General features: G+C 48.3%; 1 protein-coding gene across 10 annotated transcripts in view; it reads right to left on the bottom strand.

Annotated features, from left to right (window-relative positions):
- Positions 1 to 627: 627 nt before the first annotated feature.
- Positions 628 to 27,586, bottom strand: part of GTF2IRD1 (GTF2I repeat domain containing 1) — a 49,373-nt gene continuing 22,414 nt past the window's right edge. For 3 of the 10 annotated variants that reach the window (XM_018076784.1, XM_018076787.1, XM_018076793.1), the window contains 16 exons: positions 25,960 to 26,049; positions 25,360 to 25,419; positions 24,850 to 24,915; positions 23,546 to 23,729; positions 22,381 to 22,439; positions 22,131 to 22,196; positions 21,217 to 21,300; positions 14,823 to 15,006; positions 14,089 to 14,117; positions 13,262 to 13,360; positions 8,880 to 8,927; positions 4,988 to 5,065; positions 2,978 to 3,170; positions 2,499 to 2,536; positions 1,667 to 1,803; positions 628 to 889 (listed from right to left, as the gene is read on the bottom strand). In XM_018076784.1, the coding sequence (XP_017932273.1) occupies positions 815 to 889; positions 1,667 to 1,803; positions 2,499 to 2,536; positions 2,978 to 3,170; positions 4,988 to 5,065; positions 8,880 to 8,927; positions 13,262 to 13,360; positions 14,089 to 14,117; positions 14,823 to 15,006; positions 21,217 to 21,300; positions 22,131 to 22,196; positions 22,381 to 22,439; positions 23,546 to 23,729; positions 24,850 to 24,915; positions 25,360 to 25,419; positions 25,960 to 26,049 (1,490 nt within the window). In that variant the 3' untranslated portion in view covers positions 628 to 814. The remainder of the gene's footprint in view (positions 890 to 1,666; positions 1,804 to 2,498; positions 2,537 to 2,977; positions 3,171 to 4,987; positions 5,066 to 8,879; positions 8,928 to 13,261; positions 13,361 to 14,088; positions 14,118 to 14,822; positions 15,007 to 21,216; positions 21,301 to 22,130; positions 22,197 to 22,380; positions 22,440 to 23,545; positions 23,730 to 24,849; positions 24,916 to 25,359; positions 25,420 to 25,959; positions 26,050 to 27,586) is intronic. The other 7 variants (XM_018076786.1, XM_018076789.1, XM_018076785.1 and 4 more) reach the window with 7 other exon arrangements.

Genomic DNA, 27,586 nt, shown 5'->3' with positions numbered 1-27,586 from the left:
GAGCTGGGTTAATGGTTGGACTCGATCTTAAAGGTCTTTTCCAAATGAAACAATTCTGTGATTCTATTGAAGGAACTTCCTCCCCCATAAGCCTCCCAGAAAGCCATAGAGCCGTAGAATGATAATCATAAAATCATAAATAGTGAAGGACTTCAATGGATGAAAATCTTTTCCTGGTTTAGACTCTGGTTAAACTCATGCAACCCAATGCTTCTGTGCCTTCCCAAGACCTGGGATGGCAGGAGGCTGGAAGGGAAGGCTTGGGAGGATCTCACCTCTTGGGAGGCCTGAAACCTCCTTCCTTCTTAATGCAAATGCACTTCAGCTCCAGAGCTGACAGGACTCATGAGTGCAGGTGCCTGATGTTCAGAAGGGCTGGTTCCCTCTCCTCTGTCACCACTGCAGTTCGGTACCACTCCCCTGGCAGCTCTGTACATGGATTTTTACAACTTTGATTTAAATTAAATGAAACATTAAAACATTGCAGACCTCTTGACTTCAAGCACTGGTGACACTACGGATTTACTGAGCAGCCAAAGCCTGACAAGGTCTGTCCAGGGGTGCCCTTCTGCCCTTACTCTTACCTATAAATCTATTTATCAATACTATATGTAATAAAATAAGTACTTTTAAGAGCAAGGCAACACTTTTTATTTTTATTTAAAAAGGCCTTGATGGCAGGAATATAGTGTAAAAATCATTGGAAAAACTAAAAGGCATTGATACATATTGGAATATACACTTTTTACATAAATTACATTTATTTATTTATTTATTTATTCTCTCATTTGAGGTTCTTATTCAGTATTGAGGTCTAATAGTTAATAGGTCCTGGGATCTGGACGTTTAGACCACCATAGTCTAACATGTACATGTTCATGGGCCATTGCTGAAAGAGAGGGAGAGAAAAAGAAGGCAAAAGTCTCTGTTAGGACACAACACAAAACCATACACACACCAAACCTCTGACATGTTTCGACACCAGCCGTTGCTCCCACTTTCCAAGGAGAGGAGAAGAACCAACCCCAAATCAAAAAACCATTGGCAAACTTGACAAAAAAACTTCTAAATTTGTATTTCTCTTGCTCTTTTGGGGGGGAGTTTTATTTTGTATCATCCACAACCAAAGCCAAGCCCTGAGGGAGTGCAGCTGTATGCATCTCCCTGATTTGTTTCCTATTTTTGTGGGTTTGTGGCATGCTGAAGCTCTGCATCACTCCCAGGACTGAGCTGGAGGTACACCCGGCACAGCTCAGATCATGGGGAACCACTGGGTCCTGCCAAGAGGCGCTACAGGCCCGAGACGATGCCACCAGCATCTGTGTTTTAACCCAGTGGGGTGGGAGAATTTGCCCGAGTCTGTGTGCAGCTCACGTGTGGCTCCCACTAAAGCTGAGTACCCCCATGGCACCCAGCAGGGATGTGGGAGAGCCCCAAGCAGTGGCAGACGCTTTGGTCTGCTGACCTCCCCCAGAGAAACCAAGCAGGAAAAGGTAGCCCCACAGGTGTGTCCCCTTCTTTGCCAAACCTGCTTGTGCCATTTTACATCACACTTAATAGTGTTTGTCAGGCAGAGGGAGGTGGTGACGGTTCGAGAACAAAGAGCAGCATCCAGAAGCAGAAAGATAGGTAGGCAGTAACCCCCCTAATATTTGGAAGGCTTTACCACAAGTGAGATCTGATTTGTTGATGATGTAGACTCCATATTGGAAGAGGAGGAAGAGGAAGACGAGGAAGAGGAAGATACCAAGTTTCCTTCAGAGATCCTCTTCCGCTTCCGTTTGGGAACACTGATGTCTTTCTCTGCAAGGAGAGAGGAAAGGCGTGAGGTGTCCAAGCCCTGCAAGTGGCCCCTAAATGTGGAGTCTCTTCCTGCCGCTCTGACCTCGCCTCCCACAGAACATCTCCCCACAGCAATCTGCTCAGCCTCCATGATCTGGCACAGAGCTGCCAGCTTTCCTTACATTGAAGGCATGCTCTTGCTTGCCAGATCTCCCTTCTCTAAAAAGCCACCCATTTTCATAACACTAATAGGATCATAATTTTCTCTAGGGTTGCTAATTCTGACACATTTGATTAAAACTGGCTGAGATTTATTGGGGAGGATGGGACAGAGAGAGAAACACATTCCCAGTGATCACAGAAACCTTGTTTCCTTAGAAGTTCAAAAGCTAAACAATGGATCAAATTTAACCAGTGAATAAATTGCTCATGGTGAGTAAATTGCTAATGGGAGAGAGATAATCACATCCTCCAGAATATGCTGGAAGTTTGAGACGAACAGCCCAGTCTTCCTGCAGCTCACAGAACTGGAATCATTTAAGAGGATGGTTTGCTAATGAACAGATGCTTAGCCTACTGAGGTAGGATCTTCTCCCCAGCCAGCCCTAGGGATGTGGGAGGTTTGAACACCACCTCACAACCCCCATCCATTTTGCCTTTGTATTTTCTCTCCTGTAGAGCTGGGAAAGCCAGTTATGTCCTAGCCCTTCCCTTACCTGTTTGTTTGACCTCGGGGCAGATTTCAGCAAATGGCCTGTGGAAGAGACAATGGGTGAGTCAGGCAGATGCTGTTGTTTCACCCTGTGTGCCTGCCCATGCTGGGACACAGCCCAGACCCCAACCCTGAGCTGCCTCCTCCAACACCCCTTTGCACAGAGAGGGGACTCAGAGGATCCCCAGTGTGCCCCAGAGGGAAGCAACCTGAAAGAACTCAGCTGGGTCTCTGAGTTTCCTGCCCCCATGTCATGTCCCTTCCCAGCATGATCATCAGAAATTGCACAAGAAAGAGGGGAAAAATCAGCCCTGCTAACCCTTTGCTGTGCCTACCCACAGGCGAGCACCTCCCTGCAGCACAGGACAATGTACATGGTGGCTCTGGTGGCCCTGTGGTGAGTTACCCCACTCGTGGCTGAAGAAGCAAAGACAACACTTAAAGAACAGTAACCTCCCCCATCACAAAGCTGGGGGGACTTACTGGAGCTGGTTTATAATCACCATCCGAATGCTCTCCCGTGCCTTCAAGATCTTCTCCAGCCGATGAATGTCATAGGTATTGGGATTTCTGAACGGGATATCGTCTGGCAACCCAGTAACCTCCACGGCATCAGGACTGTCCCTGATGAGTTTATAGGGCACCATGACAGGCCGGTTCAAGCCCAGAGCCTCTCCTGTAATGGCAGAGCAGAGGACAGCATACCAGCTTTACCCCAAGGGGCTCCAGACCCAACCAACTGAAGGACCAAGAGCCCCAGGGGACTTTGGGATGCCATGGCTGCCATAATGCCTGACCTTTGCTGCAGCCACACCCCACCCAGCTGTTTCACATCTACTTGCCCAATTTACTGTCTGCTCTATTAGCCTCCATTTAGAATTCTGCAGGAGCCTCAGGTGAGTTCAGAGCACGCCCATTGCACCAGCAGCTGGACCAGCAGCAGCAGCATGAGAGACAACCCAGGACAGGGGGCAAATGGGAGAGATTTGCCCATTTCCACTTCCCTCTAGGGGATCACTGGGGTGGATATCACTGCCATGCCTCATCATCACATCACATCACAGTCACATCACTCTTGCCCATTTTTTGGAATCAGTTTCTCTCTTTGGCCTCCACAACATCCTATGGCAGCGAAATACCACAATTTAATTCCTTGTTGCATTAAAAGCACTTCCTTCTGTGCGATTAAACCTGCTGCTCACCTCTCCGGATACCCCTTCAGTTCCTACTTGATGGGGAGCAGTGAACATCCCTCCCTCCTGTGCTGGTTCTTTCTGACTGTAAGAGCCTGTTCCCACCTTGTGTCTCTGCAGCCCAAAACATGAAGGTGTGAGTGGTGCCTCAGCCACATTTTTGGATTTCCTCACAGAAAGTTTGTCCCTGGAGCCTACCTGGCATCTTCTGCTCCATAAACAGTGCCAGGACCATGAGAAAGCAGGGATCTGCTGTGGGCTCAGCCCTCCCAAGGGTTGAATGGATAGAGATGCTCAGAGCATTGGCACCAGCCTCCTGGGGCGCTGTGCACATAAGCTGGCACCTCCAGTGACACAAATCCACCCTCAAAGCAGCACACAGCCCTTGCTGCAAGCAGCACCTCAAAATAAACAGGACTGGGAAGGGTGAGCAGCCTTGACAAGAGGAGATGAGAAAGGACAGCAATGACATTCCCTGCTGCTTTGCTATGAGTTTGGCTATTTTCCTTCTCCCTCAGGCAGTTATTTTGGGGAGGGAGGCTAGACACCACACTGAAGCTGTGGGGTGTCACTGAACTGCTGTGGCCTGGCTGTGAAGCCCTGGGGACTCAGAGGCTGAAAAATAACTGCACAGCTGTGCCCCTATGATGGCAAGGGGCAGCCAAGAGCAGAGGCAGCCCAACCTGCAGGGTCAAGATGCAGGGTCATGCACCCTACGCTGGCTCCTACAGACCCCCCACCCCCAGCTATTCCTGCTGCTCCTTTTCCCAAGGATGGGTGGAAGGAGAGGTTTGCTGGGTAGCACAAGGAGCCTGCAGATGGCATTTTCAAATTGTCACTATTCTGACCTCCTTTTCCACTGCAGCTTCAGCAAACTGTTCCCCACACGTGCTGCATGTCAGGATGGGGTTCCAGCCTTGCTCTCAGCCTGGCAGGCAGGGGCTGGCACAGGGCAGCACACTCGGTATTTGGCTCATGCCAGATCAGGACATGTTAAAAATGCATCAAAGACTGACAGCAGACTGAACAAATCCTGCTTCTGTACTGCATTTTGCCATCCTCCTTCCCCTTGCCAAGGATGAGCTGTCAACAAGCAGGTCACAGTCCCAGCTGCCAGAAGCAAGACACAGGGATGTTCCTGGGGAAAGGCTGTAACATGGAGCAGCAGGATGGAACCTGCGCTGCGGCAGCTGCGGTGTGCTCAGGCTATAAATAGAGGCCTTTGGTGGAATTAATTTTAACTACAGCTGCTGTCAGCAAAACCAGGCTCCCTCTGTGATGCATGCAGGCGGAGACTCACCGTATTTTTCATTGAAAAGCTCTTTCACTTGCTCTCGGAGAATCACCTTCTCTCCGAGCCTGTTGGCATCATCCTCATCTGCAAAAGCAAGGACAGGCATGAACACACCTTGTTTCCTTCTGAGCCCCTGGAAAACTAATCCCACTGCCAAAATGCACGACGGTGTCCCCATCCATCTGCCTCAGCGTGGCCTGGGGACACCTCAGAGGTGCTGCTCTATCCTTGCACCCTGTGATGCCTTTCAGAGCTGTGCAAAGCAGCTCTAAAATGTTGACAGATCTCCATTTGCCATGCACTGCCATGGCTGAGAGCATTTTACATCTACATTGAGGGGTGTATGACTAGAAAATTACTAGAAAAAATGCAAAGCAATGGATGCTCAAGCCCTCAGTGCCGTGAATGCTCCCACAAGCGACATCAAGGAACGAGAGAACACTTTTATGGCTAGGCTCTTAAGTACAGTATTGTTTTATAATATGTCATATAATCAGCTTGGCTTTACTAGCTTTTTCAATTATCCTCATCATGCTAAACAGTTTCTCCTCCATTCTCTCATTTCAAACGATGTGTCTAATTCAGTAGATTTTTACCCTCAGCTATTTAGCATCCTCAGGAGGCTCCAGGACAAACAAGTGGGGTCACTACAGGTCCCCTTCGATGCTTTTTTACCCCTACAGGTATAAAGCACCAAGTGAACGAACTTTATCTGCCTCTTGCTGGGGTCACCCCTCCAGTCCTGAGCCAGTTGTGATGTGCTGTGCAGGATCAGCTCAGTGGGGTCTCCTTCCCACATTCTCTCCTCCCAAAGAGAACCCTCACTGCACCCAAGGCAGGCACTGTCACCCTGGCTGGCAAGCCACTGGGTAGACATCATGGAATCCCTGAAAGGTTTGGGTTGAAAAGGACCTTAAAGACCATGCAGTTCCAACTCCCTGCCACAGGCAGGGACATCTTCCACTAGACCAGTTTGCTCCAAGCCCTGTCCAACCTGGCCTTGAACACTTCCAGGGATGGGGCAGCCACAGCTTCTTCGGGCAACCTGTGCCAGTGCCTCATCCACCCTCACAGGGGGGAATTTCTTCCCAATATTCCATTTAACCCTGCCCTCTGCCAGTGTGAAGATATTCCCCCTTGTCCTCTCACTTGTTCAAAGTTTGTCTCCAGCTCTCTTGGAGAGAGTAGCCCTTAGGTACTGGAAAGGGCTCTAAGGTCTCCCCAGAGCCCTCTCTTCTCCAGGTGAACACCTCCAGCTCTCCCAGCCTGTTTCCATGGCAGAAGTGCTCCAGCCCTTGGGGTATCTTTGTGGCCTCCTCTGGACTCGTTTCAACAGATTCAGGTCTTTCTTGTGTTGAGGGCCACAGAGCTGGATGCAGTGCTCCAGGTGGGGTCTCACAGTGGGTTTTTATAGCATCAAGGTGAGCCCTGTAAACCCTGGCATGAGGGATCCAAGCATCCTCTGCCTCCAGTCTGAAGCTATTTAGTTTCATTTTAAGCAATCACATGATTATGATTTTTGATTATTTTGAGCACATGATTTTTGTTTTGATTTTAAGTAAACAAATGGCTGGCAGGTTTGTTTTAAACACAAGGTGAAAACCCATCGTGAGTCCCTCAGCATGGGACTGAGCCCAGCACTCAGCACCCCTGGCAGAAACAACCCCATCCCACACCTCAGCCACTCTGCTGCTGCAGGTGCTGGAGAGAAGCTGGCACCCTTAAACCTCTGCACTCTGCTACTGTACAGTACAGCCTCAAAAAAGCCTCTTCTCCACCTGGAAAACAATTGTTTTGCCTTGATATAACTAGGAAAAAACAAAAAGACATTTCTGCAAAGAAACCCCAGGGCCAAGTTGTGCTTCAGATCCAGAAAGGGCAACAAAGGAGCTTGAATGGCATGGAACAAAAAATAAATAGAATAGATGAAACTTAAAGGTTGCCAGGGAGCTCTGATTTCAAGGTGATGCCTTCCAGTGCTGCTTCAGAGGTCATGGCAGGCGAGCAGGGGCCAACCCTATAGGCTCCCTCTGTGACTTCCTTGTCATCGATGCTCAGTTTCTGGGCTGTATATACACACCCGTGTGGATGTGTAGATGGTAGCAGACAAAGAAACACCAAAATTCAGTGTTCTCACTCATGTAATTCTCTGGGACTGAAAAATGAAGCAGCTCTTTCCTTTCCGCTCATGCCCCAAGCGATGTGAGTGCCAAAAACAAGATCCCAAGGGGTTTTTTCCACCTTGCAGTGGGCAGTACTCATGAATTCCCATCTAAGGACACAAACAAATATGAAAAACCTGGAACTGAGCATGCATAACAGAGAAGCCAAAGAGGAGGCTCTGCCCACTGGCGCTGCTTCTTGGGGACCTGCCCCTCCGTCCCAAGGCAAGAGAGATCTCCATGTCCCTTTGGTTTTACCCATTTGGATTTGGGAATTAATCAACTCAAGGAAGCCACTGCTACTCCTGAAATGTGCAGAGTCCCATCAAGCAGGTTTATCCATGCTGCTGGCTTCAGCTCTGTGTTATCTTTTTTTTTTTTCCAAAAAGTAGCCAGTTGATTAACCTTTTGTCCCCAGTCCTACTTGCCTGAAGCCAGGAGCCCTGGCTTCCATAGGCACTTACATCCATATGGTCACATTTTTAAAGCACCATTTGCTTTTTTCCTTGTCAGAACTTGACGTTTCTTTGAAAAACACCAAGTTACAGTTAGTAATTATTAAACTGGGCTTTAGGTGTCTGCTGTTGGACAACAGGATCCAAATCACTGCCTATTCTTCTAGTGACTCAAAAAACCCACACAAAACCAAATCCAAGGTATCCCAAGGATAAACAATGGTTCTGTGTTCATGATGGCACGTGCAGAGCCTTGATCTTGGCAGTGAAGCTGCAGCATGGCCAAGCAGGGTACCCAGTGGAGCCTTTCTCCTTCCCATGCCACCAACAGCATCCTTTGAGTGCTGCTCCAGGCAATGCCCCTCCTCCACTGGGCCACTGTGCATGGGGTAAAAACCTTCCGTTACCAAAACACGTGTCATGAAGCCTGTTTCATGAGGAAAACTGCCACTGCCCAACACATCCCACTGAGAATGTGGCTTAGATCCCTTCTGCAGCCAATCCCAGACACATCAAAGAAACACCCAGCCATGGCAGGATGCTTACAACAGCCAGGATCTGGCCCTTACTCCTAAGAGAATTCTTTCCACCTCAAGCTTCCATGGCTGCAATTCAGTTATACCCCTGTGCAAATCCAGAATAAACCTGCTGCCTTTACTGAGGCTATTCCGCAGTAACTCAGGTTTAAATGTAGTTAGAATAACCTCAACACATGTATGTTTTTAAAACGGAGCTATAAACTTGACACCTAGACACGCAGACAGAATTCCAGCTGGTTGCTTGCACTACCGCTGGATCTGCCTTGCCTGCCACAGGTACAGGCAGGAGAGCTCTTCCTTACTCCTGTACATTAGTCTACATCTTAAATCCCCCAAGCCTTCATGGCTACACACCAGCCTTGGCCCAGAGTATGAATTAAAGCAAAGCAAAAACCCCCCAACCCAAATCCATGCAAGCTCTCTGTTGAATGGTAAGTGGATTTTTAACAAACTAATTGCTGGGACACATGGATGAGCTGAGGAGAACATGGCACAGTGGTTTGGCTGGAGCAGAACTGGCTCTGATGCCCAGGGACTACAGCAACAGCGCTTAGAAATGCAGAGAGAATAATAACAACAATAAAACACTGTATCATTCAGTTTGGAGTATCACAGGGAAACAGAGCAGAGAGGAAAAAAAATACCTGAAATTTGGGGGGTTTGGACATTTTCATTCCCATATTAAAACGCAAGTGCATTTCTTGTCTGCTACCATCTACGATGCATCAACTGAGCTACGTACCATTCAAGGCAGCGTACGCTTTTTCCAAGGATGTTATCCGTCTAGGGGCTACAGTGCAAGTTACCGGAAAACAAAAAAAAAGAAAAGAAAGAGAAAGAAAAAGAGAGCCATGAGTGCTGCAGCTTGGTTTCTTGGTCACAAACTAAAGCAAAACCCAGGACAACTCTGTCCCTAGCAGCTTAAAATTCCTCTGGTCCTGAGGCCCCTTGGCACAGAGACAATTTTGGTAGCTAAATAACTGCTGGGTGAGCTATTTAGTGGTGAGCTGGGCTCTCCGCCTTGCAGCAGCACCTGCTTTGTTTGGAATGTGTCTGGGCCTGTGAGCATCCCTTGAGATATGCTGCACTCCTGGGCAGCTCAAGGCCCACACATGCCCAGGGATGCATGGTTGAATGGCAGCATTTATGGCATGTGCCAGAGCAGCAGCGGCTGTGCTGCATGGCTGTTCCAGCATCAGAGGAGAAAAAAATCTGAGGTTAAAGCAGATGAAAAGCAAACAGGGAATCTGTGTCAGTTCTGCAGCAATGGGGGAAAACAGGAGAAAGAGGAGTCCCTAAGGAGAGGCTGGTGCTTGCCACTGACTCCAAAGAGACGAGCGATATCAAAAAGAAATTAATTTCCTGGTGAAAAGCTGCAGGGACAGGGTTGGGGCCAGGATTTGCATGATGGGCAAAAGGAGGAACGAAGCGGCTCATCCCATTGAAGTCACAGCCACAGGGACAGCCAGTGGGGAAGCTGAGGCTGCAGCATCAGGGCAAGGAAGGGGCTCAGTGGGGAGGCTCTTACTGCCAAGCTGCAGTGCACTGGCACTGGCAAACTGGAGGGGATTGGGGAGAGAGCAGGAGCATGTGTCTAAATTTTCTTAACAGAGGCATAAGCAATCTGAAATAAAATACATATTCCACATTTCAAGGAGGCTCAGGAAAGCAGCCACTGAAGCACAGTGCTCTGCTGCTGCCCTGTGTGGGGGATGAGAACCCTTCGGTTCAGTGGCACCAAAGGAAGAGAAAAACATGGGGTTCTGCCCAGTGCAATTGCACGCACTGAGCTTTGGGCACAGACCTCAGACCCTCATAAGCTGGGACACTGAGCTGGGCCCTGCACCCCTGGGCTGCAGCAGGACAAATCCTGCCATAAGTGGTTGCAGCACTGCCACTCGCTGTCACACAGCAGGAGCACTGAAAATAAGTGATGCTCTCTGCAGCCTGGTCTCCCAAATCGCTGGTGACAGTCTGCTTGAGTGGGCACCCTGAGGGCAGCACCCATAGCACTAAATGCTTATCACAGGGAAAGAGATGCAGATGGATTATGCTGACGCTGGGAAAGCCAAGTTAGAGTCCAAGCCAAGAGGGAACAAGGTCCTAGCATGACTTCTGTCAAGGAGGAATGGAGACAGGAGTGCAAGCAGACTGCAAGCAGTGAGGTATAGAAACATATGGCAGCATCTTTCCAATATGGATCAGAACCAGTTTAGGAAGGGCAGTACTGCATTTCCTTTGGTTGGCAGCAACCCAAAGGTTTTTGCAGCATTTGAGGGGAAGATTTCAAGACACTGTTATGAAATCATGCTGGTTAAGAAAGATAATTAAAATTTCTTGTCCTGCTAACCCACACGTCCTGAGCCTTAACCATGGGAAGCATTCCACCAGGCTCAGGGCCACAATGCTGTGAGGTATGGACTGCATCCCAAAGTGCTGGACCACAGCCAGGATGGAGCAGTACTCATCTCACCCTGTGATAAGCACCCTGAAAAATGGAGTGGGGGGTCTCTGAAAGACCCAGCAGGATATAAGGGTGGTGGGGAGCAGGAGGGAGGTAAGAGCAAAGTGAACACGAGTGTTGGGATGAGCTAGGCAATGGTGCTGCCTTCTTGAAAGTGAGAGGATGCCAAACACACAGGCAAATGGGAAAAGCAGACCAAAATTAGGGAAAGAAAAAGGTGATTGGAATCACAGACAGGCTTTGAAGCTCCACACCTACTCACACTATCTGTTTGAATTTTCACCTTCAGACTAGAAACAGTGAAAAATAATTCACCCCGGGCCTCGCTGCTCCCACGAGGGGTAAACAGGGCAGAGGGGTAAAGGGAGAGGCACATGGACCTCAAAAAGCAACCTGGTGATGGAGTAAGATGCGCTCAGCCCCATCACTGCTTTCCTGTTTTCTTTTTTTTCTCGCTAGGAGTTTCAAATGCAAGGCACATCTCATCAAAGTCTTGAGGAGGATTGTGCTCTGGTTGTTTTAATTAAAGAACACTGCCTGCCCTACTTTATTAATTGGAGTATGGGAAATAATCTATCAGGGTGGTAGAGAGCTTGGGGAATAGGACAGATGTAGCTGGTGTACATTTTCAATCAAAAGACATAAAAATTAACATACAGAAAGATTTTTTTATGTTTGTGCTAGATTACTTATGCTTGATTTTTTTTTTCAAAGGCTCATATTAAGCCAGTTTTGTATCTCTGTGCCTCAGGAAAGAAAAAGAGAAAGGATAAGCACAGTGTTTATAGCACTGGAGCTTTACCCCTTCTCACTCGCTCCTGTTAAATGGTGAAAGATCATTCTGCTTTCAAAAACGGGTTTTGAAGGTCTTTTTGCAGAGCAGAGACCAGACATTTTTAGTAGTCTGGAGAAAAGACACTGGAAATCAAAACAAAAACCTCTGGATGCCAGGAGAATTGTGCTTCTGTGTTAAAGCCCTCAGGGGAGTCACAGAGGTGAAGTGCTGGTACCAGTGGTCTCAGGGATATTGTCCCATCTTTGAGAAGCTGCAAACCTGCACTGTGGATGGTTTTTTTTTCCAAACACCAGCCTCATTCCCCCCAAAATCCACCTCCTTCTGCAAACAACATCCCTGAAGGCACAGCACCCCCAGCTGCTTCTGCACCAGCAGCTCCCTCCATCCCCATTTCCCAGTAGAGGGAAGATACCACCTCAACAGATAAACTACAGATTATCTTGAGAAGAAAGCACTGAGGTGCTCAGATCATACTGAAATCCTTTTCTCTGTTTCTGTTGCACTGAAAAAACGGGTGTCCACGAAAGAGAGAGATCCATGGTCCTGCACTTATTGGGAATGCTCTTTGCAATGCAGGAGGTGCACAACTTTAAAGCAAATTAAACCCCATAATTTAACCTAAAGGCAACTAAAATCACTCCAAAGTGATTTTTTAAAAAATTATGTTAAATTTCCCCTTTTCCTTAAAATGTGTACTTTTCATGTGATTTTTGGCCAAAGTGATCCATAAAACCCATTAATTTCCCTTACCTTTATAAAGTCACCTCCTGGGCTTTCCAGTTTTAGAGACCTCTGCAATACCATCCTGCTTGGGAGTAACTATTGCTTTCATTTTAACCCTCCTCTATGAAATAAAAGTGATTTTTATTGATTTTGTTTTAAGGCCAAGCCCACTGCTGCTCATTTTACACGGCAGGGCTTCACTACACAAGACTGAGGTAAAAAGGATGCTCTTAAAGTTTTAGTGAACTATGGCTAGTTGGAAATCATTCATTTTGTTAAGGCAGATGAAAAGCAATCAAAGCCAAGGCAGTGAGTGTACTACTGTGTTGCCACCATCAACTTTCGTGTAATGGCATGGAAAAGCAAATGACTGGTTAATTGCTGCCAGTGGGGATTTTTCAGGGGGGCAAAATACAAATAGCTCTTTTCTTGAGGAGATATTCCAATAGTAATCTGACTACTAGAAAATCATTATAAGTCCTGGAATTGTCTCTGAAGATTTGGCAAGTATGGGAAATAATCTATAACAAATTGAGATGTCAAGTAAGGAAAACCCCTCATCTGTGACTCCCCTTATCTAAAACCTCAGTGGGAGGAGAGAGACTGAAGCACCGAGCCTGGCAGGGATGCTGCAACCTGCCGAGTCTGCTCAGGGTACCACAATACACATAATAAAATATATCTTTAGGTTTGCAGAAGGGCCAGTCCATGGGGGGAGCATTCAGCTGGAGAAGGAGAGAAAAAAATGTTGTGCATCAAAAAGAAAATCAATTTCCTCTCCATCTCTATTTATCAGGCTGCATCTTCCAGTCAGGTAGCATGTTGAAGTATTTGCCTTCTGATGTTCTCCTTTGTTAATGGTGTGATTTGTGTCAGATCAGGGTCTCTTAATGCAATTACACTGATTATGGCTGGGGAATGGGAAGACAAGATGTGGCTGGAGGAGCAGATACATAACCATGTAATTCTGTGGAAAACAAGAGTTCTGCAAAACTCGTGTTTCACTGAGAACTCATTTAAGGTCTAGCTACAAGTCTAAGGCCAAGGTCTGCAGAGGTCTTGAGGCATTATTGGCTGGAGCCTACACAGGGACACAGAAGGTGAACACAAAGACCATGTCTGAATTTTTCTGACAGCTCACCTTTTGTTAGAGCTCTTTCTGCTGTTCCAAATAAGGGTATATAAATGTTTTCCTCTCTGCCATATTTGTCTTTCCTAAATTGTGCCATTGCCATGGAGGCTGGCCAAGGAAATGGAAAGCCATGAATAAAGATGACAAGGTTCTTTGCACCCAGCTGTGCTCTTCCAATAGTTGTGATTACAGACATTTAAAATCGAGACAGGTTTTTACCCACATTTCTGATGGCAGCTCTTTTTTTGGGGCAGCCTAGAAATGAGAGACAAAGCTACTGCGGGAATACACAGTGAAGGACACGGTTCTGGGATGGTGATTTGAGCAGCTGTGTATGGAGTGCGTCCCAGACACCCTGTCCTCTCTTCTGCCATGACTTTCCCAGTGTATTTGCACACGAAATTCCCACAAGCTGGAGTGGGCTTTCAGTGCCACACTGCTGCAGCCCAGCATGGACCCTTGTGGTTAACCACCCCTTCCCATGACCCTCCCTTGCCACCAAACTTGCCAGCTCATTGCAATGCAGATTTATTTTAAGAAAACACTTAAGAAAGTGGGTGCTTTCTTAAATAGAAAACAGATCCCTGCCCTAGATTAGCCCTTGAAAAATGCCATCATTTCAAGGAAACAGCAGCAGTACGCTAAAGCCAGCTGTCTCAGGCAACAAATGCACCAAACAACAACAAAACCAAAGTGGCAAGCCCAGGAAAGTGAAGTTGGGACAACCTTTCTCCAGCTGATAAAATTATTGCTTGCCATCCACATTTTACAATTCCCTGACCACCACTAAACACCTGGCAAATACATTGCTTAGACAAAAAGGCATCATCTCTTACCAGGTTTGGGGATAAGTCCTTGAAAAGGCCTGTGAAAAATAAGAAAAAAAGGAGATTTAAAATGAAATGGTACTGGGAAGCCAGCATGCCTGGACAGAACACCCTCCTATGGCCCAGGGAAGGCTGGGAATCAACCTGTCCTTCACATGCTGTGGCATGACTCATGGGGGACCAGCAGGAGCTCTGTGGGGATGAGATCCCTGCTTGGGGCAGCATGTACCCTGTTGGTAAGAAGACAGGCAGCATGGTCCAGCAAGAGGGTGATGGAGCCACTCTTAAAAGTCCATTTTTTTTCCCCGTGTCACATTAGTGTGATACACAGCTAAAGTGCTTTTCCCCTCCCACTTGTGTCCGTCCCCTCTGGATGCAAAACTAAAAGGACCCTGCTATGAACAGGCAGTGCTAAAGGACTTCCCTGCACCAGCAATTATCTGCCTCATGCCTCCTAAAAAAGGGGCTGAGAGTTCTCTGCTTGCACATCAATCACACCGAGAACCTTATTCTCCGGATAGTGCCTGCCCCACCATCTCCCTGGGCAGCAAGTGGGAGGAAAGAGCGGGAGTGTCCATTTCATGGTCCCCTCCTTTCTGTTGACCCTATTGCTGCCTTGGGGGGCTGGAGGCACTTACAGCATTTACAGACCTGCCCCACTGAGGCTACAAAGCAGAGGGTGCATTTAGGTGGGCTCCCTCCTCTTCCCCTTCATGGGGCAGCTGACACTTCTTGCCATGTACCTTGTCACAGTGAACTTGATTTTATCAGCAACAGCTAGTATCCTCTCCAGGTTTTGTGAGCCAAAGGTGCAGGGCTTCCGGAAGGGGATCCCAGGAGGCAGTCCCTCTATAATCACTGACCCTGGATTGCTCTTGATCCTCTTGTATGGCACTTGCACAGGGTATTTAATGCCCAAGGCCTCACCTGGGAGAGAAGAGAGTAGTAAGTAAGCAGTGAGTGTGTGGGATGCCAGGGATACCATTTCTGCCGAGGCTCTGGCTCCATCCCTACCCTACCAAGGCACGGAACAACGTGGGCAGGCTGCTTGAGGCACCAGGTCAGCATTAGATCAAGGACCAACATTTTCAGGCTGCCTCCATGATGGTAGTAAAGGGATCCCAAGACAGGCACACATGGGCAGCAGAGCTAGTGGGGCCGAAGAGAGGTATCGTCCTGCACAATGATGACCATGCACTGCAGTGGGAAGGATGGAAAGCTGCTGCTCTTTGCTTTGGGACATTATCTGGAGATAACTCCATAGGCATGTTCCCTCTCTAAGGTAGCTGGAAACATGCACAAGTCTTACCCCTGCCTAGAAAATGGGGTGTCCTGGTTCCTGCCAGGAGAGGGTTAATTTTTGCAGTAACCAGGAGGGGCCTTAGCTAAGACCTGGAGGTTATTAGGTCACAATGTTGCTTGGGTCTGTTCACCTGGTTGTGGTACCTAACCCTGCACAAACTCCCGTATATGAACATCAGCATTTCAGAGCAGGTGGAAGGATCAGCATTGCTGCTTTTTTGCTGTACTATGTGATATCAGCGTATGACATGATAACATAGAAGGCAGTGAGGGTCATTTGGGATGTGTCTTCAGTGTTGCTCTCCTGCCCTGGCCTTCAATGCTACCTCAGGGAATTCCTTAATAATCATACCCAGCCTGTAGGGGGAACAGAAGGGTGATTTTCCCCAGCTTTTTATCCTCTTCTTCTCCTTCAGGCCTGTTATAACAGCTTTTGAGAATTTTGAATTCCCTCTGGATGATAAGGACAACATGTTTTTGTTGCTAAGTCTGCTAGGTCTCCTCAGTGCTGTCCACACCACAGTTAGAGTTAGAGGGTCTTTCAAAGATCTACCCCGAGGCTGGATAGTCATGAGTGGTGGGAGAAAATGGAAGCTCACTTCTGAACAACTACAGGACCCAGACAAAGTGGCAGGATATTTGAAAGAAGAAATGCTAGGGGCAGTTACAGAAGGATGCAAAGTTATGCAGTGTGCTGGATCCTGGCTACTACTTATCAGACACTGTTTGTCACTAGACAGCACCCTCACAGCCTCAGGAGGAGGAAAGCAGACCTACAAGGCACTGTGGCCACTCAAACTGCAGCTGAACCAGAGGAACAACCTGTGCCAGTAGCAGTTGCCCCTACACAGAAGAAGAAATCCAAGACAAAATCAGTTCACTTAGTAAGGGATGAAGAGGAAGCAGGGCCCTCAGAACAGGAGGAAGAGGTAGGGCCAGAGATAATCACCTGATCCCTATCCCTGGGTGAGATGCAAGATGCACAGGAGAGCCCCTGGTGACCTGGCTGCTCCAGTGCTGGGATATCATGGCCCAGGATATGGAACTAGATGGTAGTGAAGCCAAGTAACTGGGATCCCTGATCCCTGTCCCAGGATCCCAGGGCACTGACAAGGGGATTTGGGAAGAGGACAAACTCAGTCTCTGGAAGCAACTCCTGTCAAGCGTGAGGGAAAGGTGTTCTCTCAAGGGTGACCTAATAGTGCGCCCAAGCAGGTGGAACACCATGGAGAAAGGTATACAGTAGCTGAGAGAATTAGCTGTGCTGGAGGTAATCTATAGAGATTCAAATAATGAGCAGTCCCCTGTAGATCAGATGAGGTCCAGTGCACACAATCCATGTGCCAGAAGTTTGCATGGAGCGTGCCATCGTTGTACACCAACTCACTGGCATCAATGTCAATGAAAGGAGGAGGACAAACAGTGCTTCAGATGACTACCTGACTCTGGCAGTATGAATATCATCTTTTTTCCTCCCTACTGACCTGCGTCTCAGCTGTAGAAATACTCCCCAAGACTGTGAGCAGACTCAAAAGACTTGAGCAAACTAAAGAGGAAATATCCTATGCCCTACCAGTATGGACTAGAATCTCTGCTTGGGAGCAGGCGCCCCACTGCTCAAGAGGGAGGGTATACACCACGAAGTAACCTGTGGTTTTACCTGCATGACCATGGAGAGGACATGAGGAAGTTGGATGGAAAACCCACCTCTGCCCCAGCAGCATGGGTGCATGAGTTCAAAGGTAGGACAACCACCGCACAGAGTTCTTCAAGGATAAATGCTGCTCCGGTTTCCAGAGGGCAAGTCCTCAGACAGAATGGAATGGATGATGCTACATTCAATCCTCTTGAAGGGACTTCCAGGTCATATTTACAAGAAGTGAGCAACGAGTACCATGACCAGGACTAAAGGGGCCCTGCCTCCAGCCAGGTGGAGGAAAGGCACGGTCGGAGCTATTGGACTGTGTGGATCCAATGGCCTGGCACACCAGACCCACAAGAGCACAAGGCTTTAGTTGACACTGGTGTACAATGTACCCTGATGCCATCAAGATATGTGGGGACAGAATCCATCTCTATTTCTGGGCTGACAGGGGGATCCCAAGAGCTGATTGTACTGGAAGCTGAAGTGAGCCTGACTGGGAACGAATGGCAAAAACACCTCCTTGTGATTGGCTCAGAGGCCCGGTCTATCCTTGGCATAGATTACCTCAGGAGAGGGTATCTCAAGGACCCAAAATGACATTGTTGGGTTTTTGGGATAGCTGCTGTGGAGACAGAGGAAATTAAACAGCTGAATATCATGCTTGGTCTCTCAGAGGACCCCTCTGTTGTGGGATTGCTGAGGGTTGAAGAACATCAGGTACTGATCTCTACCACAGCAGTGCACCGTTGACAATATTGTGACCCCCCCATCCATGAGATGATTCGTGAACTTGAGAGCCAGGTCAGCAAGACCTTTTTAGTGGGTTGACCTTGGCTGGATGCCAGGTGCCCACCAAGCCACTCTATCACTCTCATCCCAGCTGGACAGGGGAGAGAAAATAAGATGGAAAATGACTCATATGTTGAGATAAGGCAGTTCACTAAAGCAAAAGTGAAAGTTTGTGCACACACAAGCAAAGAGGAAAAAAAAGGTTTATTCTCTACTTCCCATCAGCAAGCAATGTTCAGCCACTTCCCGGGAAGTGGGGCTTCTGCACGTGTGGCAGTTGCTCAGGAAGACAAACATTGTAAATAATGAATGTCCCCCTTCCTCCTTAGCTCCTGTCATTAGCTTTTATATCTGAGCTGACATCCTATGGTATGGGATATCCCTTTGGTTAATTTGGGCCAGCTGGCCCCTCCCAGGATGTTGCCTATCCCCAGCCTATTGATGGGGGGAATGTTGAGAGACAGCGCTGATGCCGTGGGAGCACTGTAACCAAAATGCTGGCGTGTTATGAACACCTTTCTAGCTACCACTGCAAAGCACAGCACTGGGACAACTGCTAGGGGAAGATGAACTCCATCTCAGCCAGACCCAATACACCCTTTAATAGCCCTATATGACCAGTGCACAAGTGCAGTGGAGAGTGGAGACTGACAGTGGACTATCGTGGCCTGAAAGAAGTCACAGCACCACTGATGCCGCTGTGCCAGACATGCTGGAACTTCAGTACGAGCTGGAGTCCAAGGCAGCCAAGTGGTGCCACTGCTGACATTGCTGATGGGTTCTTCTCCATTCCTTTGGCAGCAGAGTGCAGGCCACAGTTTGCTTTTACTTGGAGGGCTGTTCAGTACACCTGGAACAGACTGTCCCAGGGCTGGAAACACAGCCTCACCATTTGCCATGGACCGATCCAGACTGCACTGGAAAAGGGTGAGGCTCCAGAACACCTGCAGTACATTGATGACATTATTGTGTGGGGGAACACAGCAGAGGCAGATTTTGAGAAAGGAAGAAGATAATCCAGATCCTCCTGAAGGCTGGTTTTGCCATAAAACAAAGTAAGGTCAAGGGACCTGCCCAGGAAATCCAGTTTTTAGGAGTAAAATGGCAACATGGACATTGTCAGGTCCCAATGGATGCAGTTAACAAAACAGCAGCTGTGTCCCCACCGACCAGCAAGAAGGAAACACAGACTTTCCTGGATGCTGTGGGTTTCTGGAGGACGCATATTCCAGATTACATTCAGATTGTCAGCCCTTTCTATCATTTGACACAGAAGAAGAACAATTTTAAGTGGGGTGCTGAACAACAACACGCTTTTGAACAAATTAAACAGGAGGTTGCCCATTCAGTAGTCCATGGGCCAGTCAGGACAGGACAGAATGTAAAAATCGTGCTCTACACTACAGCTGGGGAGAATGGTCCTTCCTGGAGTCTCTGGCAAAAAGTACCTGGGGAGACTCAAGGACAAGCCCCAGGGTTCTGGAGTCAGGGATACAAAGGGTCCAAGGCCTGTTACTCCCCAACTGAAAAAGAGATCCTGGCAGCTTCTGAAGGGGTTGGAACCACTTCAGAAGTGACTGACACCAAAGCACAGCTCCTTCTGGCACCCTGACTGCCAGTGCTGGGCTGGATGTTCAAAGGGAAAGCCCCTTCCACATGATCCACGTAGAGTAAGTGGATCGCTCTGATCACGCAGCGAACTCAGCTACAAAACCCCAATTGCCCAGAAATCTTGGAGATCATCACAAACTGGCCCAAAGGTGAAAATTTCAGATTATTACCAGAGGAGGATCAGGTGACATGTGCTGTGAAGGCCCCACCATATAATCAGCTTCCAGAAAATGAAAGGTGACACACAATGTTCACTGTTGGTTCCTGCTGTATTGTAGGGACACACTGAAAATGGAAAGCTGTTGTATGGAGTCCTATGGTGGTGAGCTGCAGAAGCTCCTGATGGACAAGGTGGATCAAGTCAGGTTGCAGAGCTGAAGGCTGTCCAGCTGGCTCTAGGTACCACTGAACAAGAGAAATGGCCAATGCTCTACCTCTGCACTGACTTTTGGATGATGGCAAATGCTCTGTGGGGGTGGCTGGACCAATGGAAAAAGGCCAATTGGCAGCACAGACGGAAACCCATCTGGGCTGCTGAACTGTGGCAAGACATCGCTGCTCAGGTAGAGAAGTTGGCGGTAAAAGTATGTCAAGCAAAGGCAAACCCACCCTTGGGATCATTTTTGCTCAAGGACCTGGGTGCACTTGGTGGGTGATGCAGAGCGACAAGGAAACACAGTGTGTCTGGGGATTTGATTTTTGGGCAAGAACAGTCTCTGATGTTGAATCGTATAATACTAGTTGCTGAATGACACTGCTACTGTCTGCCACAACTACCATGGACAATGAGGATGGGCTGCTGCAGATATACCAGCTGTGAGCTCCTGATGCAGCTTGCAACCAGCTGACAGCACACCAGCCCTCCTGCTCTGGAAGACATCTAGGATGGATAGAATCCACAGTCATGGACTAAATGAGCTCAACAGACATTTTGGAGTGACGCCCATTGACTATGGAAATGATACCTATACTTATATATATACATATATATATATATATATATGTATATAGTTGGAAAGTGTAGGATTTCAGCATGACATAGACGGTACAGAATAAGGGGCGGATAATGTCCTGGTTCCATCCAGGACAGGGTTAATTTTTGCAGTAGCCAGAGGGGGTAAGGCCAGGACCCTGAGGTTATTCTGTACCACCTCACATTATTTTCTGGGGAATAGGGAAGGGGTCCCTTCTGGTGGAGTAAGCGTGGCAGAGGGAGCAATCAGATAGCACCAATTCCCTCTGTTCCTGATATTGTAGCTGTTACTGTTCGTTTTCTTATTCCATTGCTGCTTATAGTAAATATCAACCCATGATCTTTACCCTTTGTGCCTCTAATTCTCCTCTCCATCCACATGCAGGGGGAGGAGGACTGGAAGGGAGGAAGGAATGAGCAAGCAGCACATGGTTTTGAGTGCTTCAGTGGGAACACTAAATTGGGGAAGACTATTTCTAAACCACGACATGGGGATAACGGCATTTCCCTGCCCTGGGGACAGGAGGGGCAGCATCTACTTGTCCCCTACTGCTTCTGCGGGTGCTCAGTACAGCCTGTTCTTACTCTCTTCCCAACCTCCCGCCACCCCCTGTTGCTCCCACAGCTCCTGCAGCAAAGAGCACCAATTCCCAGACCTGCCATTCCTTTCTGGCCCTCCAAGGTGTCGGTGGCTCAAGGGGGAGTTGAAAGAAAGTACCTGGCAAGGAGGAATCAGGAGGAGAGGGGAGAGACAGGGTGCAAAGAATTAGGAGGGAATAAGGGGGGAATAAAACCAACTCTCTGCCTGGTTTCTCACCGTATTTCTTATTGAACAGGTCCTGGACTTGTTCCCGTAGCGTGTTAGCAATGTCTATTCTGGAAAGCCTGGCATCATAATTTTCTGTAAAATAAAGAATCAATTATGGACTTCTACTGGTAAATTAAAAGGCACTCTGTGACTTTTAAGTAATGCCATTTTCTAATTATAGGAAAGTCCTTATCTTGCAATTAGCTAATCTCTGGAGTGGGCCATTCAAAGTCCTTAAAAATAATCTAAACAGAAATATGGGGCTTTTTCCTCTGCCTGTTTGCTAAGAATAAAAGCCACGTGAAATTGAAGATTCAGTTGCGATAATTACCTGTGTTAAAATAAAACACACTCCAAAGCCTCTTGGAAAAGCCAAAGGTTTTGAAAAGGCTCCCTCCCTGTGCAAACCCTTGCAGGCCTCCAAGGCCCAAGAAGGGATGCTTGAGCAACAGCTGCATTTGCCCGCCCAGCCCACAGGCTTCTCACCATCACTTCCCCCAAGGGAGCCACCACATTGTTGCCAGTGCATGCTGAACTTGAGTGGCATTTATACAGGTATCACCCAGGCAGAAAAAGCCCCAGAAAAGGCAAACCCCGAGGCTTGGAAACTTAATTATGCATCTCACAAGGTCAGACAGGGAGACAAGCAAAGTGGGTTAATTAGGGCACCATGCAGAGCAGTTTGAGCTTCTTTCTTGGACCTGTGGGACTGCCTGTCCCAGCTGTACATCTTGTTTTCCAGTTGTCTGTGCTTCCCATCCCCTTATCCCACTTCCTCTCCTTCCTCCCAGTCTCGCCTTGCTCTTCTGCCAACCCACCAAGCCCCAACACCCGCAGCACTCCCTTCTCACGTGTTTGTCACGTGCAGCCCCAGTGGGCTAGGGGCTCTGCCTCAGCCCCCACAGATGCCTCCAGCCCCCCACCTTGAAAGCCCTGTCTCTTCACAGCGTCCTCCATCAGCACCTCGCTCGAGTCCCTCTCGCTGGCGGCTGAGACAGGGGACATAAGAGGAATTAGGATTTGCAGTGCTGCCAAGGGGGATGCACGGGAGAGGGGTTTCCAGCCAAAAAACGAGGTGGAGAGATAAGGCAACAGAAACGCTGTATGAAATCACTCTCATTCCTCTCCTACCTAGCCCTTAATGGCCCAGCTGCCGGGCGTCTCTCAACCTACCTTTGGCTGCTGGGCTGTCCGATGCTGGCTCCTTTATGCCCTCTGCCAGTAGCTCAGGTCTGGAAAAAAAGGGAGAAGCAGAGGGCACATGACTGACCTTCCTGGCCAGTGAGACTCAGCTGCTTCAGCATCCCCAGGACCACCACTCCTACAGCCACAAACCACTCACCCTGTCTAACACCATTTTAAAAGCTCCTGCAATGCAACAGGAGAACTTTGGACATAGTTTTCACACTGACAGACTCTTCAATGAACTGATGCGGTGCTCCCTGGGATGAGATTAATCAAGTGATGACTGAGCAGCTTAAGTCAGCAGCTACAGACTTTTAGTGGACATGGTCCTGAACGTTTCTCAGGGATGGGAAAAACTGTGCATGGCTCCTTTCAACATACAGTTGGCCCCAAAAATTTTTACCTTGGTACCTAATGCTAAAACTGCACAGTGAGGCAATAGCAAGGCTTGTTACAAGCTGCACTGAAGCTGTATCACTAAGAAATGGGTCCAAGATCAGGACAAGAGAAACCCCAAAGTATGGTTGGGCTGGTCTGGGAGCTGCTGCTCTGACACCACAAAATCTCCATGCTCCCAATGTTTATTTTCTGTTTCAGCCACCCACTGCATTGGTTGTGTCAGCAGTTGGGTGAGAAACATCACTAAAATACCCAAGACATCTTAAAATCCATCTCTGCTGGATCTGTTCCCTCTTTCAGGGCAATGCTACCATGTTACGTTGGTTGGGCTTCTCACAGCCCTCTCACAGTTCTTATGACATCCCCCCTTCTCCACACAGGGTTGGCATCTTCCCTGCTCTTTGCAGCTACCTCATTTTCTGTAGGAAGACCCCTCAGGGCTCCAGGCCCCTCTCCTTGTCCCACACCAAGGCACCCTGAAGTTTAAAGGCTCTTCCCTCACTGTTGGATGCTCCCTGCTGCTGTGGCCAACATTTGCAAAAGCAGGTTAAAAACCCAACAGACATCAAGGGAGAGATGACAACACCACTGCTGCCTCCCACGGATGGCTCTAACGAGGCAACAACTCTTGCTTCTAATCAAGCAAATTTATTGAAGGTGACCAAGAGATGGACGTTCCCCAGGACACTGCACAGCAGCAGGAGCTCTGAGCAGAAACATCCTCCCCAAGGGATGGCCACCCCACCCACCTTACCTTTTAATGACAAACTGGATGTTGTTGCTTGCTTGCAGGATCTTCTTCAGCTTTGCAATCCCGAAGCAGTTGGGGCGGCGCAGTAGGATGCCTTCTGGCAAGCCCACAACAAACAAGTCCTCAGGGTACATCAGGAACTTGGAGTAGGGGACTTTGACCGGCTCTGATATTCCTATGGCTTTCGCTGCATGGGGACCCAATCTCATTAGTTTGCTGGACCTCTGTGTCAGGTCACAGCAACAGCAACAAGGCATGTTGGTGGAGGTTTTAAGGGAGTTTATTGTCACTGTGCCTGGTGGGGATGTCCCTGACACTGGCAGACATGAGAAGAGGGACAGAGCCAGGCAGCCAGCTGGAACTGGCTTTTGCATTTGCTACATTATCACAGCCTGCCTTCCTAAAAAGGCTGCAAGCAGTGGGACCTCACATTCAGACCCCCATGGAAATCCCTCTCCTAGGTGAGGGGACAGGGAACATGCGTGGTGGTACACCACGCAGCCCAGCGTGGTGAGGGCTCCCCTTGCTCTGCTAAATATTGCCAAAAGCAACTGAGCAGCCAATGCCAAGTAGCACTGCTTGGGCAGAGATGATAAACCAGGACAAAACCCCACCAGTGTGGATGACAACTCCCAGTCTGTTATTAAAGCATGGGGTGCAGTGAGGACCATCACTCTGATGGCCATTTCAGCTGCATCCCCAGTGCCCAGCCCTGCCCAAGAGCATCCTGGCCCTTCTCTTCCTGGTCACAATGGGCTCTACAAGCCCAGGGGATGCAGCTCCGCTCTACCTCCAACTTGTGAGGACTGCCAGGCAAACCCACATCTCCTGGTCCTACCAGTGGCAAAAACTTTCTACCAGCTCTCAAAATGCATGTGTGACCTCACTTGTACTTTTTCTCAATTAAATAACCTCTCTAAGAAGAGGTGAGCAGAGCATGCTGAGTGCCAGTCCCCACCATCGAGGTGCCATCAGCCTTCCTGAGCTATGCAATGACCACCTTGAGTGGAAAACCCTCTCTGACATTTCAAGCAAATGATGCTGGAACCATGTTGGACCTTTCCTCCATGGGAGAAAGGCTGAAGGCCACGGAAGCAATTCCTAGGCTGCAGTCAGTGAAACAGCATTGAGGAAACCAAGGGAAAGAGCTTCAATAACAAGGCCTGAGGAGATTTCAAATGCATTTGTAAACCCAGCAGACAGCAAACAAACAAATTAGATAGCACCTTCAGTCAGCTGCTGGTTTGGAAATGGTAGGTGACAAGGCCGACACTCGGCATGATGAAATGTGTTAATGACCATCTTACCGTATCGTGAGTTGAACAGAATTTCAACTTGTTTCCTCAAATGACTTAAAACATCCCCTATACCATCTGCAAAAAAAAAAAAAAAACAATAGAGAGAACTGGTCTGAGCAACCAGCTGCTTCAGGAGTAAGCAACGCACGGCACAGGTGAGCAGCCCCTGATCTCTGGCAGAGCTGGCTGCACACTCTTCATGCCCGCAGATCAGTGCCAGACCTCTGACAGCTGTGTCCAAGCTCATCCCCTAGCAAGGAAGGGCAGGGATGCACCTGCCACAGAGTGGTGCTAGCAGCCAGAAATGAAAAAAAATGGTAGAAAAGTAAATCCAGCAAGAGAGGGGAGGACAGAGCCCAGGAACATGGCAGTGCCCTTCTGTGCTGAGGTTCTGGAGGCTGAAGGCTTTGCTGATAACATAGGAAGCCCACAAAACCGAACCCGAAATACATCTGTGTTCATCCATCCTTCCAAAAACCTGCAATGATGGGCAATGCTCAGAGTTCACCGTAGACTCACCTGATCCCTCCATCTGCCTTTCTTCACGTCGAGACTCCTCACTTGGCCCCTTCTCTGTCTCTGATGAGGAAGAATAGGGTAAGCAGTAGTAGGCACCAGCAAAACCACACCAGATGAGCAGGAGTTCTCTGGGTGCCCTACAGCCACTCAAATGCTCCCTCCCCTCACTAAGCTCTGAACATGTGTCCCAGCAGAAGCTGGGCTTGGTACCAGCATGCCAGGAGTTGCATCAGCAGAATAACTCATTGCCTACATACAAGAGGTCTCCCTGCCCTTTGGTATGGGCTCCCTGGGAGAGGAGAGACCCAGCAGGAGCAAGGGAAGCCACTGGGCCAGCACACGTTCCACAGGTAAATCCCAGGCATGAACCAGGAAGAGGAACTGGGATTTGCAGAATGCTGGGAGCTGGGAAGGAACAGCAGTGCCAGAAAAGCCACCAGTTAGTTCATCGGAGTTCCCAGGTGGTCTGATTGAGGCCAAGATTCTGGAATTGGGTCCCAACTCCATCACTTTGGCTCAGAAATGGTATTTACTCATTTCTGACACATGCGTGAACACCGGTGCCACCACACGGCCTCCCACATGCTTCATTTCTGGTACCTGCTACTGTTTCCAGGATGTAGCTCGACTCCTCGGAGGCCACGTGTGTGGGCACTGAGTCGTGCATCTCATCTAAACCAGGTGATCGGTCTGCAGACAAAAATCCATGGGCACCTTTTGTTCTGATGCCAGGGACACACTGTCCCCAAAACAGGGTTCAGAAGGTCCTGACCCATCAGCAAAGACCAAGCGAAGGGCCTCCCACTTCTGAGAGCCCCACACACCACCAGAAGCTGATCTGGGGATGCATTTGCCTTCTTCCTCCCCAGAACCACCCAAAGCTCATCCCTGAAACACACTCAGTCACTCAACCTGAGAAGCAAAAGTCTCTTCCTAACCTCTACAGAAGGCAAAGAGCAAAAATACTTCAAAATTATTTACTTGGCTTAATTCCATATGGACACTCAATTTTGGTTAAAAAAGTTAATGCTGCTAAACTTAGCTACTACACGGGAGGAAACCATTCCACTTACGCTGCCTTCTTCCACAAAATCACCCCTCTTTGGGCTTCCCTTACGCAATTTGTCTGCCCTCTTCTGTTAAATCTGTCTTCCCAGGTGCTAGGCTCTCCAGTGCCCTCAAAGAGCCATCCAAATTAATCTTCAAATAAAGTTACAGCTAGTTTATACACTTCAATCAGGTCACTTCTGACCTCACAGGAAAAATAATCCCAATTTCATCAATTTTTCCCTGCAGGTGAGAACCTCTTTTCTATTAGTCCTCCTCCCTGTCCTCACCTGCATTCCCCCTGATTGTACTCGATCTTCAAATAAGGTAAAAAAAGGCGGACTCAGGACTTGGAGTATGATCTCCCTGGCACGGGAGAAGTGGTAATTACTCCCCCTCCTCCTGCTGTACCTCACCACACATTAGCTTTCTTCTCTTTCATTAGCTGCCAAGTTGAAAATTAAAATGTTTGACGTACCACAATACCTTGTTCCTTCTTCTTCCCCTATATTACCCATAGATAAGTCCACCCTACACCAATCCTGGAGTGAATCCCCTTACTTACTATCACCTTACTGAGGGGATTGCTACAATTTGGGTGCAACAGAGGTGAACACTGGTGCAGTGGGGCTGGGTGTCACTGCTGTCCCCAGCATCACTCACCCTCAGGGCATGTTTGAGTCCTGTTGTTGCCCTTATTCTGGTGAGATTATTAATTAATGGTTGTAAAGCACACTGAAAATGCAAACTGCTAACAATCCACTCATTAAACCCTGAGGATCATCCTACCATTTGCTGTACTGTCCAGGTCAGGTAAGTAGAAAATAACTCTCACAGTTGCCCCTCAAGCACCTCATCTCCATGACCACCCATTGACACTGACCTCTGCGGGCAGAAATGCAGGGAACTTCCCCCATCAATGTCAACAATTCCAACACATTTTCAGCACATGCTTAATATTAAACCTGCATTAAGCAGGTTAGACCTGTTTTTATGAACTCTTCATAACCAGGCTGGTTTTCTAAACGAAGGACCTCGTCAAAAGCATCCTGCACTCAATACCTGGGATCCTCTAAGCCCATGTGTGAAGGAAAGCAGCAAACCAGGCTCGCTTTCTCCAAGGGAAAGGCAAGATAAGAAAGCAACGAAGGAGAGAGGTAAAAAACAACAAAGAACCCTA

The sequence above is a fragment of the Manacus vitellinus genome, unplaced genomic scaffold (genome assembly GCF_001715985.3).
Source record: "Manacus vitellinus isolate BGI_N305 unplaced genomic scaffold, ASM171598v3 scaffold_32_pilon, whole genome shotgun sequence".
NCBI classification, from domain to species: Eukaryota; Metazoa; Chordata; class Aves; order Passeriformes; family Pipridae; genus Manacus; species Manacus vitellinus.
The sequence above is the reverse complement of the archived record's forward strand: the minus strand, read 5'-3'. Positions and strand labels throughout refer to the sequence as shown.